Here is a 19,116-nt window from a genome sequence, read left to right as displayed (position 1 = left end):
TCCTACACAGTGCACCTTTAATGTTTTGCTTAAATAGCTTAGCCTAATGATTTTCTCAATGTTGTGATACATGGAATTAATATGTAATAGTACAGAGTATATTTAGTTGTATAGCTCTGGAGTTATTTATTTTATTTGTAGATATATTGTCGTAACATTAATAGATTCATAGATCATTACACTCTTGGTTATGGGCTTGCATGCTCTGTAAACACGCTGCCAGCTATTTTGATCACCTGACCATGTGGAGCGAGAGTCACGTGATCACCATCCCATCCTCGCCATTTTGAGCAGTGTGTGTGTGAGAGAGAAAGAAAGAAGCTCTCTCTGCCTACTCTCCAAGAATACATGGAAACTTTAATTGCCGGGGCCAAAGATCGCTGAGAATATCCGCATCAGTAAGTACCCTGTCGACGGCAAGCAGTCGCATGACCCGTGGTAATTTATTAAACTTTGTGGTGGCTTTACTGCTGTCCTTCAGGGTGCATGTTGTAGTTGGACTCTTCACTCGTGCTCTAGCCTCTCTGTCTGCCATGCTGTACAGTTGTCATGGACATGTCCTGCCCCTTTTCTCACATTACGCCTCCACGGTCACCGACACCATGTCGTCGGCTGTCTTACCTAACTTGAAACATTTCATTCGGCTCTGTTCTCATGGTGCTTCCTTAGACCAGACCACACATGTCCAGTCCTCATCATCTGGTCTTCAGACAGTAAACTAGCCTGCTAGCTGGTTAGCCTGTGCCCGTATACATGCACATCCCTCAGTGTATAGATGTGTGTATTTTTAGGCCGTCCCGCCCTTTGCCACCCACGGTACAGAACATGCTCACGCCCCGATGTTCTGCTTTGCACTCGGGCGCAAACTCGAGCGATTTTGCTGCCTCCTGGCACGTAGCCTACCTGCAGACACTCAGGCCTATTTGCTTAGGAAATGTGCATACCTGTCTGTCTCTAAATCACCGTTGATTGGAATTTGGTGGTGGTGGCAGACCAGGCCAGATGATTTATGCCCCTCTACTGGACATCAACTTGTCCGGAGAGGCTCCATCACAATTAGTGATCTATGCCAGTGGCTTGGTGTCAGTTTCATTCAGGTCAGTCATAGCCTGCAGCTGGGACGGAATGAATACTTAGAAAGCAGAACTAGGATAGTGAAAAAGAAGGAACACAGAGTTGTGGTTGGGTGATTATGGAAAGTGCAAAACCACATTTTCACTGAATGTGACTCACTCAACATTCCTGATAACACGACCACAGACAAGAAACCACAGGCAGTAGCCCGTTGCGATAACCTACATAGCCACAAAGGATAACCTACGTGCTTCACAGAGCTCTCCTTGTGGAGGACTGAATCTGTGCTGGTTTGAAGGGCAAGCTAAGCAAATAAAGGGGCCATGGGTGTAGATTAGAATACCTGGCTTTTTGACTTGAAGCAATCCAGGAGGAGGCTTTTGCAGTTGCTGCCAAAGATCTGCAACCATTATAGTGGGGTCGTAGGCATGTGCATTTTTTGTCAGTCATTTCAAATTTGTGTTAAAGTTTGGTTTTCACTCCCAAGTTGAAGTTTAGGGTCTATAGAACAATTTGGGTTCGAGTGTCAAACACACAGATAACAAAATGGCCTGCGGGGGGCGCTCTAAAATATATAAACTGCTATAACTTTTTATTAGTTTAACCAAATTTAACATATGAGGTATGCATGGATTCGGCATTAAGAGGAGGAGCTGGTGAGCTAAGTATTTGGTTAGCAGATTAAAGACACACTATGTCATAAACACACTTTTAGCCCATGGACAGCAAAATGCAGGGTTTTTTTAAGATAAAGGGTGGAAATGCCCTCCAAGTTGCGATGAAACATCATTTATTGTTACAAGTTATTGTAAATTAAGCCTGGTATATCATTCAACTGGATTTGTTCAGAATATCCCTGAAGCACAAAGATACCTAGGATACCTATACGCAAATATGGCTGCATAAAGCCTATGTGATATTTAGGACCCAACTTGCAACTTTGAGTTTATGAATTTAGGATCACGAGTATCAACTTTTTTCGATGAAGCCACATTCTATTCACACATAAAATCACAAAAAAACGTTATATCTGGAAGAAAATAAATCAATAATAACAATAATAATAATAATAATAATAATAATAATAATGATAATAAGACTGCATTTCCGGAGAGACAATGCTATTGGTATGCTTGCGGATTATGCACACACACAGAGCTGTTGTATACACACACAGAAACACGAGGGAAAGAGATAGAGGTGTGTGTGTGTGTGTGTGTGTGTGTGTGTGTGTGTGTGAGTGTGTGTGTGTGTGTGTGTGTGTGTGTGTGTGTGTGTGTGTGTGTGTGTGTGTGTGTGTGTGTGTGTGTGTGTGTGTGTCTGTGCGAGAGAGAGAGAGATATGTGCGTGTGTGTGTGTGTGTGCGTGCGTGTGCATGCATGTATGGAGATTCTTCAGGTGCCTTTCAGCAATGGGTGGGTAGGGAGAGGTAAGGGTGGGATTCAAACCTGCAACCAGTGTTCACGCTAGAATTATTACTAGCCGGACACGTGGCCGGCTGTATTGCAGAATACCGGACATTTGAAATATCTAACGGACCTTCCCTCTCATATAGCCAAACACACACTCCCTAATGGGTCAAAGTGTAGTAAATTGGTCTTTTCTGCCAGCAAAACTTAAATTTCACTAACATTTGGCCAGTTGGCTGGTGTTAATTTAGAGCCCTGCTTGTGCGCACGGGCCGGGGAGTAAACGCGCGCTTTCTTTCACACACTCGAGAGCTCGAACTGAAAGAGAGAAAAAAAACAGCCAGCCAACGTGCTGTGTGCAGATCCCTAAAATATCAACTCAAACAGTGTGTTTGATCAGCAAACCCGAAGAGGATTTCCCTACTCAAATTGGGTAACGAGGTGATGCCTGTAATAGTGCAGTAAGGGTATCGACGGCTACTGAAATTTGAACTGCCTATTGCGTTGTGTTCCTGCGCTTTCGAAAGTAATGGAATTGACACGTTCCGTACGATGCTCATATGGGCTACACGTTTTGGCCGGTGATGAAAACAGTTATAAAGCCCTGCATGCACTTTCACTGGGACTTCTGGCGAGTTCATCGTTCTCTGGAATGTTTAACTTGACCCTCTGTAGCCTACTTGGAGATCCACCACCATTTTTCAGCAGAGGTAAAAGTGAAAGTGATGCAATGCTGCGCATGCCATTGAGTCCCAAACTGTTAGGCTTGACTTCTCAAAGGGCATGAAACGGTTTTGCAAATGCAATGCCCTTTGTTGTGTTCACTGATATATTGGTAAAAAATAGCCCACAACAAAACAGAATCGTTCCTCGACAGCACAGCAGCCAGCGTGAGTCAAGTGATTATAAGCATAACGTGATTGGGGACAACGACGGTGGGGACGAGAGCGCAAGCAATATTGCGTGCTGCTTATGACAAGTTCATTTACATAGGCTATTCACAAATATTTTCAGTTTTGTTCAGTTTCATATTAGGCCTACTGGTCTTTTGTAACGTTAAGTAGGCCTATTTAAAATGAGCTAATATTATTTACTGACTGATTGCAGTCATTTTTGTCGGACATTTTGTCCGGCCACATTTTATTTTGCCGGTCATTCATGCATGCAAACGGCCAATGTCCGGCCACAGCCGGCTAACGTGAACCCTGCCTGCAACCCTCTAACAGACCAACACCCTACCCAGTAGGCCACTGCCACTTACTGACAGCAGAGGTCTAAAGTTCTACAAGGCTGCATGTGTGTGTGTGTGTGTGTGTGTGTATGACTGAAGATTCTAAAGGTGACAGTTTGGCAGTCAATAGCTGAGTAATATGTGCAGTCTTATTTTTACGCTGTCATATCTCCAAAAGTTTTGCAAGTTGTCAGATGATATTGACACAGAAATGGCACAAACCTGCTCTTCATGTCAAAGCTGAGATCACTTTTCTTGGCCAAATGGTTCAGTCAAAAAATGGACATATTCAGGCCTATGCTCTGAGCTGTTCACACATTTTTTTGTAAGTGAATGGGGTCACATCATAGGGATTTTAAAACTGCTCTCTTTGTAACATTTTAAGAGTTGGCTTATGATATTCACACAGTTTGTATTCAGAGCCAATACCTCTCTGACAATGCCTTTACCTAGTTGATACAAAAACCCCAGGACAGGTCACCTCTCACTCTAACTGCCACAGTTTGTGACATTATCATCTTGACCATTCTACCATTAATTTCAATGAGGGGGAAAACAGAGAGAAAACTGAGGAAAAACAAGTCTGGTGAACGAATGAAAGGGGGTAGGCCAGCGAAAAATACTCCACCCTGAGACCTTTTCGAGCCTTTCGTTTTGGCACTCGAACCGTGTCTCTATCTCGAACGCTGCAACGATTCAAAGCCGCCGTACTAATGAATGGCGATTCCCATATGCCGAGGTGAATGGAAAAATGTATAATAATAATAAACTGTTGATGAACAATTTATATGCTTTCCCGCAAGCATACTAAATAAACTGTTAACAATTAGCATGCTTGCTGGGGGCAAGCAGAGGCCTTTGGCAAGCATACTAAATAATACTATAGGACTATTTAATACATGGTAGACACAATCATCTGCTCTGGGAACTGTCCATTTGTTACCAGCGTAGTTGACAGGAATGAAAACTGTTCTTATTATCTGCATTTGCCAGAAATGCCTGCCAATCTGGTAACAAATGAACAGTTCCCAGATTTGGACTACACTACCAAAGATACCGTTGCCAAAGATGTTTTCCAACTAGAGGTGAAGTGCAGCTGTACTAGTACTTGTACAAATAGACCTGCCAGATCTCAGTGCAAGTGCATGAAGGCAGAGTTAAAGTGCACACGTCTGTGCAAGTGCACATACAACTTCTAAGACTGACCACTGACTGTTTTTGCATCTGTTCTCTGTCATAGTTATTGTAGAGTGGAGTATTGGAATATTAAATGTTAGCCCAATGGTCTTCTGTTTACTTTTTGAATGCAAGAAAAAATGATGTTCCCCATAGTATTTATCATCATCATCATCATCATCATCATCATTACTATTATTATTATTATTGATTTACTTTCTTCCAGATATAAATTGTTTAAGTTGTGAATAAAATGATGGTTTGATTGAAAAAAAGCTGGTACTCATGATCCTAAATTCATAAACTCAAAGTTGCAAGTTGGGTCCTAAATATCACATAGGCTTTATGCAGCTATATTTGTGTATATGTATCTTAAGTATCTGTGTGCTTCAGGGATATTCTGAACAAATCAAGTTATGTGATAACCCAGGGTTTATTTACAATAATTTGTAACAATAAATTATGTTTCATAGCAACTTGGAGGGCATTTCCACCCTTTATCTTAAAAAAGCCCGGATTTAGCTGTCCATTGGCTAAAAGTGTGTTTATTACATATTGTGTCTTTAATCTGGTAACCAACTATTTAGCCCATCAATTTCTTCTCTTCATGCTGAATCCATACATACCTCATATGTTAAATTTGGTTAAACTAATAAAAAGTTATAGCAGTTTATATCTTTTAGAGCGCCCCCCGCAGGCCATTTTGTTATCTGTGTGTTTGACACTCGAACTCGAATTGTTCTATAGACCCTAAACTTCAACTTGGAAGTGGAAACCAAACTTTAACATCAATTTGAAATGACTGAGCCTATTACGACCCCACTAGTAACCACGTGAGATAGGAACAGCTGACATCTTGGAGAGGGAGCGTGGTATTATTAGAAATGACATAATGTGTTGGCTATTCCATATTAAATAAGCCGCACCAGCAGTGTTATCAGGATGGTGTTACTCCAGTTCAGTCTTTTTGTCGTGTGTCATCTGCTGCTGCAACATGTGCTTTCAAGTAATAAGTGTGACGGAGGTGTTCCTGCACAGTACGTCCCCCTTGGGACGCGGACCTGCCACCTCGTCAACTACATCGGTTCGGCAATGGGAGTCACAATACGAGTGCGCTGAGCTAAAGGGCCGGTCCGATAGTCCCAACGCTACCGCACTGTATTGAGGCTTCGGGACGGAGGTTTACTAACGTTCCAGGCCACACTCTGCTAGTTGGCCTCCGTTACATAAGCTTAGTAGGCTGCCTGTCAAAGAAGATGTTCATTTGAAATGGTAATAATTTAAGTTGTGATAGGCCACCGCTCATCTGTTTAGAAGGTGCAGGATTCAGTAGAAAGATGAAGGTCTAAGGACCGAAAGCTTGCAAGTCAAGTAAAGCTTCTTTGCACAAGTGAAGTGAGCGGAAGTGTGCGGATTGTCTTCTTTTTGTAAAGAAATGGTAATAATTCAAATGATTTTATTTGCATTTTTTTCTGTCTGCTGTGTAGGTATGGAGGACAGCAGCGGAGTGGCCGTCCTCATGCCCGACAGGATGGCGGCTGTAACATCGTCGCCTTCGTCGTCGTCGGTGACCGCGCGTCTCCAGGGAAACGAGCGGGAGCAGCCGAGGCAGCAGCTCATCCAGGTCATCGAGAAGCTCAGCAAGATCGTGGAGAAGCGGCCGCGACGCTGCACGGTGGCGGGCCGCAAGAGGTCGCCCCTGGCCCGCTGCGGCGACGGAGGCGCCGGTGCCGTCTCACCCCCCAGGAACCACCGCAACAGCCCCATCGCCAACCCCTCCAACCAGCGCAGGGAGGCCAGCCCTCCTCCTGAGGCCCTCTCCCCGACCCCTTGCAAGAGGGGGCGCACCGAGAGGGACAAGGAGGGCGACGCTGGTTCTGGTGCCGGTGCCGGTGCTGAGGCTGAGGAGAGAAAGTCAGAAGGGGGTCAGGGAGCAGATGGGTTGGCGGCCGAGTTTGTTCCCAACGATGTGTCGTCGCCATTGTCGTCATCGGCAGCAGAGGTAGGGAGGACTGTGACGTGCTACCAGTGCAGCCTCTGCCGTTTCCTGTCCCCCACGCTGAGCGCGCTCAGAGAGCACCTGCACCAACACAACGAGCAGCACAGCGAGCTCCTGCTCATGTGCTCCGAGTGCCGATTCACCTCCCGCTGCCAGGTAACGCATCATTACATTGCATTGCATTGCATTTGGCAGACGCTTTTTAACCAAAGTGACTTACAATCGTCATAGGCAACAGACATAATCATCATAGGCAGTACCACTAGCAGATACAACAGTGCACAGGAAGTAAGCACAGAACAACAAGTGCAGATGCTAGGATTTCTTTAAAGTATATTAGCACAGGTTTAAGTAGAGGACGCAGTTCAACACACACACACACACACACACACACACACACACACACACACACACACACACACACACACACACACACACACACACACACACACACACACACACACACACACACACACACACACACACACACATCATTCCATAGAGTCTGGTCCGGGACTGAGGAAGCTCAAGAATGAATGTAATGGATAGTCACGAAATAGAATCTTTACTTGAGGGTAGAGAGAGATGGGCCTAGTCTTACTACTCCATTATGCCCTGTGTACATCGAAGGCGAACTAAGCGACCTGCGCGGTGGAAGTTATTGTTTCTCTATGGAGGGAAGGCGAATAAAGCTACCAGAGCGAATTCGCCAGGAGCGAAGCTTCTCGAGCAACCAGGGCAAATTTTGACGATTAAACTCAAGCTAATCTTAAGCGAATTCGCTATGACGCGGTTCAGCGAAAACCAATTGAAACGTTCATATCGAGGAATGTCCCAGGCTGTCAAGACAGAGCCGTTATGTGATTGGCTGAATCAAACATGTCAGTGCAGCGTCCAGAGCGAATAAAACGAATTCATGGCGAAACTTCTTCAACCACCCCAGCTACCTGAGTCGCGTTGGTAGCGCTTGATGTACACGGGGCATTACCGTACTCCATTACCGTACTACTCCACAATTACTTCAACACAACTAAATATGGCAGCATTAGTTTATTGCGTTTCACCTTGGTTTCAAAATCTGGGACTGTGCTTATATAGTACATTCAAGCCTTGCATAGTTTGTATGTTTTTTATACTGTTTAGGTGAAGTTTATTATTGCATGGAAATCAAAATGTGTGATATCAGAGATGTGGACTTGTGACTTGGAGTCAGACTTGAGTCACAAATGCCAATGACTTTCCAACATTAGGAATGACTTGTGACTTGACTCGACTTGTTCACTATTGACTTGAGACTTGACTTGACAGTTTTACAATTTGCAATGACAGTCACACTTGCATACCAATTCTTAATATTCAAGTATTCCATTTTTTTTTGCAAATGCGTGACTTGGTCCCATCTGTGTAATATTGTGGTTTGTTTCCGGAGGTCAAAAATGTACAATATCTATATCAGAGTGTAGTGGAAAGTGTGCACATCCAGCAAAAAAGCATCAGCAGGTGCCAAATAAAAAAACTGTCACATGTAGGAGCGGGAAAGGATCTGCACACTGCTTATAAAAGACTTAATTTATTAGGAGCAACGTTTCGATCAGAGATCTTCTTCAGGCATCTTGATATATCTATATCCAATATATATATCAACCTGTTAGTCCATGCTCTTCTCTTCTCTTCCCTGCTATCTCTCAGGAGCAGCTAGAGGCCCATGTGAGACAGCACTTGGAGCAGACGACAGAGGCCACGAGATCAGCAGCGGCGGCCCCCTCAAACACACACCCTGCAGGGAGGCTAGCCGGAGCCACCGCCACCACCACCACCACCATCACCTCCCTATCAACGGCCCATACGGATCCTTCCAGAAGGGGCGGCACGGCGGCGGCAGCGGACGACCCTAGGTCCTACCAGGGCAGGGGGGGAGCCGGGGCTGGAGCCGGGGCCGGGGGGGGCCAGAGGAAGTGGTACAGCTACGAGTGTGGCACGTACCGATGCCTCATATGCAGCTACACGTGCGTACAGCAGCGCATGCTCAAGACGCACGCCTGGAAGCACGCCAGCCTGGTGGACTGCTCGTATCCCATATTCGAAGACGAGGCGGAACAGCCGCAGCCGCAGCAGCAGCAGCAAACGGGCCGTCAAGACGCGGCTGCCATGGCCGCCGTCCCTGCGGTCGCCATCCCCGCACCTGGCTACACTGCCGCCACTTTCCCTCGGCTCAGGCAGGAGGGCGGGGAGGAAGCCATCGTGCTCCTGGCTGCCGTAGGCGGGGAGAAGCCCTCCTCCTCTGGCCCTCAGGCCCTGCGCTCGGCATCTGGACTGCAGATCGAACTGTGTACTGGGCCGGTGGGGGTGGGGGTGGGATCGCTATGCAGGGAAGCGGAGAGAGAAGGGGAGAAGGTGGCTGGGATGGTGCCTGCGTCCAGGAGCCTCCAGGAGCAGGAGCAGGAGCAGGAGGAGGAGCAGGAGCAGGAGACAGCCTTCGCCTCCAAGAGCCCCGTGGCAGAGGAGCCTCTCCCAGAGGTTCAGGTGGCTACTGATGCAGGTACAGATCGGTGTTATTTGTGGTAACTGTGCGTACTAGATGGGTTGGGGTACGGTATATACATATGCCTAGACACTAGGAAACGGCACAATTTCATTCAGTTTATTATAGGGACCATGTATATTATATTATTATTATTATTATTATTATTATTATTATATTACATATACCACGTACAGTTAAACATTAAATGTTCATTGATACATACAGGTATCATTGTAAAGCTTAGAATCTGCAATCTGCAGGTGGCTACTGATGTAGGTACCGTTTGGTGTTATCCACTAGATAGGCTGGGATATATGACTAATTTAAACAGGCCGCAAGTAGGCACAGGGGGATATTGAGTTGACTTAATCAAAATATCTGAATGTGCCATGTGTAAGGTATCGTCGTAAAGCTTAGAATCTGCAATCTTGTTATATAGGAAGAATTTGTGGCCTTTTGAAAGTGTTCCCTTCTTCAAGTAGAAAACAAAGAATTCAGCTCTGAAAGTTTTTCTTGCCCATAGAAAAAACATGATGACAGGCATGGAAGATGAAGAAATGTATCTTTTTAGATAAACCAATATTGTTTTCAAGACCTCAAGTTGAACATTCTGCAAAAAGATGAAAATTAATATCACCAAAAACAAAAATGTAACAAAATCTATTGTTGATTTTTCTCAGTTTCACTTTAAGAGACATTTGAATTGAAATCCAGGCACATACTGTATCAAGTGCCTGAGCACCAAGGTGTTTTTTCTGCCTTTCACATAAATATTTTTTTCTGTATTGACTATGCATGGGACAAAATGTAGCTGTAATGTCGAATGTCTTTAGCATGTGAAGAAATTCACATCAAAGTTTGTTAAATGTTCATATAAACTCCTGCTTTTCCTTTCCTGTAGTAGCTCACGTGAGCTTACTGTTCCTCTGTTCTAACACATCTTGATTAGTCGCTCTGTGATTTGATTGCTGTGTATTCATTAACAGCAAAGCTGGGTTGCATTTCTCAAAATCGTAGTTGTTATTCAGTCAGAAACTTGGATAGTTTCCAATGGAAAAATTGCATTGCAAACAATACAGTAGCTAACGGAGTTAGCAACTATGGTTTCGAGAAATATACCCCTGATTTTGAATTGCTTGACTGTTACAGAGCCATTGGAGGTGGAAGTGGAGCTGGAGGAGGACGAGGCATCCAGCGGGGGTTCGAGTTCACTGGGGTCATCGGGGTCTGGGGGAGCCAACGACAGCCTCCTGAGCTCGGCCCAGAAGATCATCAGTAGTCGCGGCAACAGCGCGGGCCACGTCAACGTGATCGTGGAGAGGCTGCCCTGCGCCGAGGCGCCCGTCACCAGCAAGCCCCTCCTACTCAGCCCGGAGGTGGCCGGGGACAAGGACCACCTGCTGGCGGTGGAGGAGGTGGAGCTAAACACCTTCTACCAGCCGCCAGAGGAGGTGGTCATCGACTGGAGCGGAGCAGCGAGTAAACAACAACAACAAAACCAACAACAACAACAGCAACAGCAGACGCAAGCTGTGGAAGAGGATGAGGAAGAGGAAGTGACGGACAGCTGTTCAGCGACGCGCCCCGCCGACGAGAACGTGCCCCCGGCACGCCGGAGGACGCACTCCGAGTCTCTGAGGCTGCATTCGCTGGCGGCGGAAGTGCTGGTTGCCATGCCAACGCGCGCTCCGCAGGTGAAGGTCGCAGCGGCAGCGTCAACGGCCATGATGACGACAACGGCAGCGGCAGCTGTGGCCCCGCGTTCCCATTGGCCAGACACAGGCCGGCAGCAGCAGCAGCGTGCAGCAGAGACGCCCGTGACCGTGACCACCTACCATCACCCCAAGGCCACCTCGGCCTCTTCTTCTTCCACCGCCGCTGCAGAGTTCGTCCTGAAGGTGCAGCAGCAGGGCGCCCCGGGCTCCACGCTCGACCCGCCGGGCCGGGAGGACGTGCTGGCAGCGGGGGTGGGGGCGGAGGGGGTGGAGGGACCCGTCGGCGCCAAGGGAGCCGGCATCAGCCTCTCCCTGCTCACGGTCATCGAGAGGCTCCGCGAACGCTCCGACACCGACAACGCCACGGACGAGGACATCCTCAAGGAGCTCCGGAACAACGCCCAGAGCCATCCGGGAGACAGCGCCGTGCCCGCTGCCGCCGCCGCCGCAGGTGTCGTGGGGATTGGTGCAGGTGGTGGTGCTCCAGGCTCGGCCGTGGTAGTTGCCGCCGCTGGTGCTGGTGCTGGTGCGGGTGACTCGGCCCTGCTGGCGGACGCAGGCCTGGTGGAGCTGGTCGAGTACGTGGCGGGCAGCGACAGGCCCTACCGCTGCCGGCTGTGCCGCTACAGCAGCGACACCAAGGGCTACATCAAGCAGCACCTGCGCGTGCATCGCCACAAGCAGCCCTACCAGTGCCCCATCTGCGAACACGTGGCCGCCGACAGCAAGGAGCTGGAGAGACACACGCTGCACCACTGCAAGGCGCGCACCTACCCCTGCAAGCTGTGCAGCAAGGCCTTCTACTACAAGGTAAATAACAGAGTTACTACTGATACTACTACTACACCTACACCTACACCTACCCCTGCAAGCAGTGAAGCAAAGCCTTCTACTATAAGGTAAATAACATAGAGTTACTACACCTACCCCTGTAGGCAATACAGCAAGGCCCTCTACTATAAGGTGAATACAATGTCATACCATGTTTGAAGAGGCACACCGACAATTACGCTGTATAACAGGTGCTTATCCAGAAGCCGACATTCCAGCTTCAGAAAGCAAAAGTCCTGCCTTGCACTAATCGCTGTAGTCAATTAACCGAGCCAGATGACCCCTAGGTAACTTATTTATTTTGAATTTATTTATTTATTTACGGGGAGTGCCTCTTGAGATGTGACATCTCATTTTCAATAGGGTCCCCTTAAATCTGGACAATTCAAACAATACAAGACAATACATTACAGCACTATACATTCATTCACTCACATTCACACACGTTCAATCCACAGCCTCCTCACCCCTCCCCTCCCCTACAACCCCCTTAATACTGTGTTCTTTGTAATGGATAAAAATATTCTTAGATAAGAATAAGGAGTAAGGAGTTACCAGGAGTGTCTCAATACTTATGGTTTGTTGACCTCTGCTTTCCAAAGACTAGTACAGGATACAAATCAACACATGGTGAGAAGAAAACATCTGAACATGGGTGCATTGAAAATGGTGCACAATGTGCAGACAGACTAACTTGGGGCAGTGTAGCGTTAAGTCAGCGGCGCTAAGCCATGGGGTGGGACTGAAAATTACAGTTAATTTTATTCCTCTTACAATGTAGTTTACACAGGTTCAGCCCAACATAAGGTGATTTCCAGTAATTATTAGCTACTTGACTTAAAAAGAGTTTCTAATAATGCAAGCAGCTGGTGTGGCTGTTTAATGTGTAACATTTCAAGGATTTCTTTTCTGAAGTGGGTTTTTTCACCTCTGGCCTTCTGACATCAAAGTCGAGCCAGACTGTAGCAACCACAAAGAGTAAAACCCTCTTATTTGCTGAGCACTTGTGGCCTTTCTTACGCAATGCGTGTCGCTGGCTGCCAAGAGCAGGTCATGAATGGCTTTCTAGCAGCCTGCCCTGCACACGACACGTGCAGTATGACCAAACAAACACTCCCCTCTCTGCAGCAGAATGGAAAACGTTGACTGGAATACCTTAGTTATGAGCTAATGCCCTCAAGCCTGTACACACACACACACACACGCACCACATGCGCACACACACACACACCACATGCACACACGCACCACATGCACACACGCACACACACACACACACACACCACATGCACACACACACCACATGCACACACGCCACATGGCCACACACACACACACACACACACAGTCACACACACACAGTCACACACACACGCAAACTCGCACATGCACATTCTAACACTCAAAACTGCCACCACCACTGTTGACTGCGCGTCTCCCTGGCCTGTGTGTGACTGGAGTTGAGCTAGCTCAATAAAACAATTTCCGCCCTCTCCTTAGGCCGAGAGAGAGTTGGTGTTGGGTCATGGCCAGATGTGGCCTGTAAAGATAAGGGAACGAGGAAGGCAGGGGCAAGGGCTGGCCTCCTTGCAGCAGGGGGCGACTGGGTAGGGCTGCACGATTATGGAAAAAATCATAATCACGATTATTTTGGTCAAAATCATAATCACGATTATTAATCACGATTATTGTTTTTTGCAGATTTTTTTGAAAATTATAACAAGATGAAATATAACCAAGAATGAATTACATACGGAATGAGCAAAATAAAATGAATTGTAATAATTATGTAAAGACAATAGCATGAAACACCAGCCTGTCAGTATGTTCTGGCTTCAAGGACGCTCTCAAAAGTAGTTCACTATTGCCACGAATTAAATCACGATTAAAATCATGAGTTCGATTTCACTATTTTATCACGATTTTGATTATTTTTTTGATTAATTGTGCAGCCCTACGACTGGGCGTTCTATCCAATATGCAAGACTCCCACTCTCGGCCTGTACTTGTGGCCACGCGCAGTGTTGCCAGGTTGGGCGGCTGCCCACCCAATTGGGCTACTTGGGATAAGTGTCTGCGGGTAACAATCAGAAAAATTTCAGCCGTTTTGGGCCCATAGAAGTCAATGTAATTTGTTGTATTCGGGCGGAATTCAGCGCATTTTGGCGTTTTTTGAGAAGCTTTTGGGCGGGATTTGGTCAGACACATCTGGCAACACTGTGTACCCATGGTACTTAAGAGAAACACTGTAAATTTATTTGAATGTAAGATGTATACTCTCCGTGTTACAGCCAATTTTACTGGGGGAGGGGGGTGCCCATTTTGTTCACACTCTTTTTTTTGTCAAAGTTCACAAGCCCCTAGCTCAATAACTAAACCATGTAGGAAGCTCAAATTTGGCATGCTGGTACATAGATAGGAATAGTTTGTTGCTAAACTGTCAGTTTTGGTCTGTATGATCCTGCACCGTCATGGCATTCCCTCAAAGACGATACAAATTGTACTGGAGTTTTTGACTGTGCTCTGTTTAGGCCCTCAGAAGACATATTTGTGCCCAACATAGCCTCATGATATTTTTCCCTTGTAGATACAAGTAGAAACACTCCCATAAAAATCTATAAATAGAAAGGAAACCCCATCAGTGTTTGACCAGAAGACCTCACAAGTCTGACAAATCATTTTGGGTGTCATTTTCAGAGCACCAGAACACCTTGTGGGATTGTCCACAGATTTTTATTTTATATTTTTCTTCATTCTCCATGAAGTCTTCTTTTTAAAAATGCCAATGAGACTTGTCTTATGTGATGTTTTCTTTTGTAATTTCCACCCTGAACATGGGCAAAATGCAAATATAGAGCAACATGGTTTCGATAACATTTCATGTAAAGACTAAATAATCAAATGCAAATTTTGCCCAGACATGATCACCCGAGAGTCCCTGTGCAGGGGTGCAGGTATCCCTTTCAATTTCAATGATTTCAGGAGCGTTCAATGTGGGAGCAGGTTCGCACACCAAAAGAGACAGTAGGTCAGGCACAAGGAGTCATGTTGTTACTTTTTTTGACCAGCAGATGGCAGCGGAAGAAACGCATAGAAAACATATTGCCCTCAATGTGCATGTTGCCCATGTTCAGGTTCGAAATTACAAAAGAAAACATCACATAAGACAAGTCTCATTGGCATTTTTAAAAAGAAGAATTCATGGAGAATGAAGAAAAAAATAAAATAAAAATCTGTGGACAATCCCACAAGGGGTTCTGGAGCTCTGAAAATGACACCCAAAATGATGTCAGACTTGTGAGGTCTTCTTTTCAAAAACTGATGGGGTTTCCTTTCTATTTATAGCTTTTTATGAGAGTGTTCCTACTTGTCTCTACAAGGGAAAAAAATCAAGAGGCTATGTTGGGCACAAATATGTCTTTTGAAGGCCTAAACAGAGCACAGCCAAAACTCCAGTACAATTTGCATCATCTTTGAGGGAATGCTATGACAATGCAGGATCATACAGACCAAAACTGTCAGTTTAGCAACAAACTATTCCTATCTATGTACCAGCATGCCAAATTTGAGCTTCCTACATGGTTCAGTTATTGAGCTAGGGGCTTGTGAACTTTGAAAAAAAAAAGAGTGTGAACAAAATGGGCACCCCCCTCCCCCAGTAAAATTGGCTGTAACACGGAGAGTATACATCTTACATTCAAATAAATGTACAGTGTTTCTCTTAAGTACCATGGGTACACTTGGTAATATTTTCAGAATTTTTTGAGACCTAAGTGCGCGGGCACTTGTTGATTTGGCGTGGAATGACCCAAAAGCAAAAGGAGAATCATTTGGTTATTGAATATAGCGGTAACAACGGACAGGCACAGAGTGAAACTTACTACTTCACGAAACGAATGCCATCAAAGTACACTTTAGGACGGTCCAAAACGGTTTTCGTGCAAACTTGTCTGATGGGCTTCTTTTTAACTTTTTTTTGGCTTCTCTGTTATGTGATGTGTAAAGTGCAGCGGTTGAGCTTGTCACAAGTTGCAAAGTATGAATATTTAATTGATTTTTCTGATTGCTAAATTATTTCTTATTATTCATTAATACTGCATGCATTACAACGTGGGATGAAAGGCTGGCTAGAGAAGTTACCAGGGAGCAGGGAGCAGGGACCGCATCCCTCTCAGAATGAACTGTGTGTGTGTACCCAGAACAGTTGTTGGAACATCCCACCCATCTCGCGCTCTCTCTCGCGCTCTCTCTCGCGTGCGCGCTCTCTCTCGCGCTCTCTCTCGCGCTCTCTCTCGGTCTCACACACACTTGTCTCGACACAGCCCCTCCAACCTCCTCCTCCTCCTCCACCCCACAGTGTCAGGTTTCTAATTGTGGAGAAGGGACACCCTCTCCTCCCCCATCACCTCCCCAATCACCCCCCCCCCCCCCCCCCCCCCCCCCACACACACACACACACACACACACACACACCCCTCGTGGACCTCCTGGGATGGTGCCGGATGTACAGTTCAGTATATTTATAGCTATGTCCCACATCCCCCGTGACCAGCTGATGCTGCTGCTGCTGCTGCTGCTGCTGCTGCTGCTGCTGCTGCTGCTGGCTGGTGTGAAGTGCTGCTCGTGTTAACACTCTACTCTACTCTACTCTATGGGTCTATTTCCCGCCTCAGAGTCAGCTGATACCTGCTGCCTGCTGTGTGTATTAATACCTGACGTGTCTATTTCCCCTGGTCAGCTGATGCCTGCCTTGCCGCTTTTATTAATACTGTATATGTCTCTCTCCTCTGGTCAGCTGATGCCTTGCCGCTCGTATTAACACTCTACGTGTCTATTTCCCGCCTCAGAGTCAGCTGAAGAGTCACGAGCGCGAGCACCAGGAGGCTGCGGGGGGCGGGGTCGACGCCACGGTAACCCTGACGCCACTCCTCACGGACACCAACGCCGTTACCACAGCAACCGGGGCAGAGGACCCGGACAGGACCATGGAAGAAGGTCAGGATACAGAGGGAGGCGCCTGTGCCTTTGCCTGTGTGTGTGTGTGTGTGTGTGTGTGTGTGTGTGTGTGTGTGTGTGTGTGTGTGTGTGCGCGTGCGCGTGTGCGTGCGCGTGCGCGCGCGTGTGTGTTAGCGTGCGTGCGTGTGTTAGCGGAGCGTGTGGCCTGGATGGAAGCTGCTGGACTGTTAAGGAATCGGTGTGTCCCAAACGTTGTCACTCCCCAATTCATAGCCATCCATTTTCCAGCAGTTACTTCTGACCTTTCACCTTTATCTGCATGTGCTGTGTTGTTTTTGACAGACACACAAAAACAGAGTAATTACCTTCTTTTAAACTTAGGTTCCTAGCAAAAATATGTTGTGCACACACTGCACATAATGTACAAGCAATGATGATGCTTCTTCGTTTATGCAGTAAAAACAAATAAAACAATTAATCCATAAGGTTAAAATCGTTGCCCTGGGTTTATAAATGTGGTAATGTGTCTTATTTTTCATGTTAAGCTTTGTCTTGTTATAAGGAGGGAGTAAGTATCTAAGCTACTGAGAGTCAATGGATCGCATATGCGACAGTGATCCATTGACTTTCACTAGCTTAGCTACATACTTCCTCTTTCAACTTGTCTTAAAGCAAGACAACGCTTAACATGAAAAATAAGACTCTTAACCACCTTTATAAACCCCGGCCAACGATTGTAACCGTATTAAGCCCCAAAATAGTGGCATTATACCTTTAAAATGAACTGTATTGTTGTCTTACAGATGCCTTGAGTGCCCAGAGGGTCTACAAGTGTGACGTGTGTGACTACACCAGCGCAACCTACGTAGGAGTCCGGAACCACCGCAGGATACACAACTCTGACAAACCCTACAGGTACACATACACACATACATACACACACACACACACACACACACACACACACACACACATACATACACACACCAGTGCTTTCAAGTTTCAATGATTTATTTTAAGTTATAACTAGAATTATCATTAATATTTTTGTGGAAAATCGTTACAACCCTACTCCGAAACATAAGAGTAGGACTAATGCTTCTGATAAATGTGGCTACTGAAAATATCAAGCTTAACCCATTGACGCCTAAGCCACTTGCAAAAAAGGGTGCTGAATGCCTGAGCCCTTTTTAAGAAAACCTAACCTCAGCCTATAAAAACCTAAATATCTCAGCTTCCGAAGCACATAAATATGCACTAAGTTGCATTTAAACACTAAGACCCTCATCTTTCATTAATCTGTTCATTAATCTCAAACAAACATACATTTTTCAAAAAATTGTCTCAAACCTCATGAGCCTGAATGTTGCGTAATGCAGCTCCAGGCGCCAGGGCCAATGTTGCGCAACGCAATATCAGGCACCAATGGGTTAAACACATCACGACCTCACACATGATATTTATGGCATGGAGAATGAAAAGATGTGACGCTTTTGCAAGAAAATGAAATAGCCATAGTAGCAGTAAATTGCACACATCACCTTTGCACACATCACATTCAGGGACGGATCATGACTCCATGGGCCCCTGGGCCAGACAACAAGAAAGGGCCCCCTCCAGATGTTAGAGACCCTATATTGTTGGGCATTCAGGTGTTTTTCCCCTGAAAATATCTGAAAATAGAGTTGATAAAAGTGTGATTTTACACAACATGAGAATGGAAATTTAGAGGATTGGGCCTCAGGGCCCTCTTGGCTCTTGGGCCCCTGGGCCTGGGCCCGTTAGGCCCGTGCAGTTAATCCATCCTTGATCACCTTCTACTGAAAATATCTAGCTGAAACACATCACCACCTCGCATATGATATTTATGGCATGGAAAAATAAAAGGTGTGACGTTTTTTGCAAGAAAATGAAATAGCCATAGTAACAGTACAGCTCTTTTCCATTTGACAAAGCGCTATATAAACATTTAAAATTGTATATGTTCAATCTGGTCTCTTTGTGCAAAGGTGCAGTTACCCTTCAGAATGAGGCATTATTTAGTGTAACACAAGCTGTATATAGTCCCTTGACTTCACTAAGCTCACATGCTGTGTCTGGGAGGAGAATAGTTCAAACTAAGTGTTTACAATGAGAGGAGATTTACATTTCTGTTGCATCACTGACTGGGTTTATGGAAATGACTGGCACACGCTCTCTGA

At 46.0% G+C, this 19,116-nt stretch overlaps 1 protein-coding gene across 1 annotated transcript in view; it reads left to right on the top strand.

Annotated features, from left to right (window-relative positions):
• The first annotated feature begins 307 nt into the window (after nucleotides 1–307).
• The window catches only part of znf507 (zinc finger protein 507), a 31,809-nt gene continuing 13,000 nt past the window's right edge, over nucleotides 308–19,116 (top strand). The window contains exons 1-6 of the mRNA XM_063189166.1: nucleotides 308–398; nucleotides 6,378–7,045; nucleotides 8,579–9,428; nucleotides 10,563–11,938; nucleotides 16,807–16,954; nucleotides 17,719–17,830. Coding sequence (XP_063045236.1) covers nucleotides 6,380–7,045; nucleotides 8,579–9,428; nucleotides 10,563–11,938; nucleotides 16,807–16,954; nucleotides 17,719–17,830 — 3,152 coding nt within the window. The 5' untranslated portion in view covers nucleotides 308–398; nucleotides 6,378–6,379. The remainder of the gene's footprint in view (nucleotides 399–6,377; nucleotides 7,046–8,578; nucleotides 9,429–10,562; nucleotides 11,939–16,806; nucleotides 16,955–17,718; nucleotides 17,831–19,116) is intronic.

The sequence above is a fragment of the Engraulis encrasicolus genome, chromosome 22 (genome assembly GCF_034702125.1).
Source record: "Engraulis encrasicolus isolate BLACKSEA-1 chromosome 22, IST_EnEncr_1.0, whole genome shotgun sequence".
Classification (NCBI taxonomy): domain Eukaryota; kingdom Metazoa; phylum Chordata; class Actinopteri; order Clupeiformes; family Engraulidae; genus Engraulis; species Engraulis encrasicolus.
The sequence above is the reverse complement of the archived record's forward strand: the minus strand, read 5'-3'. Positions and strand labels throughout refer to the sequence as shown.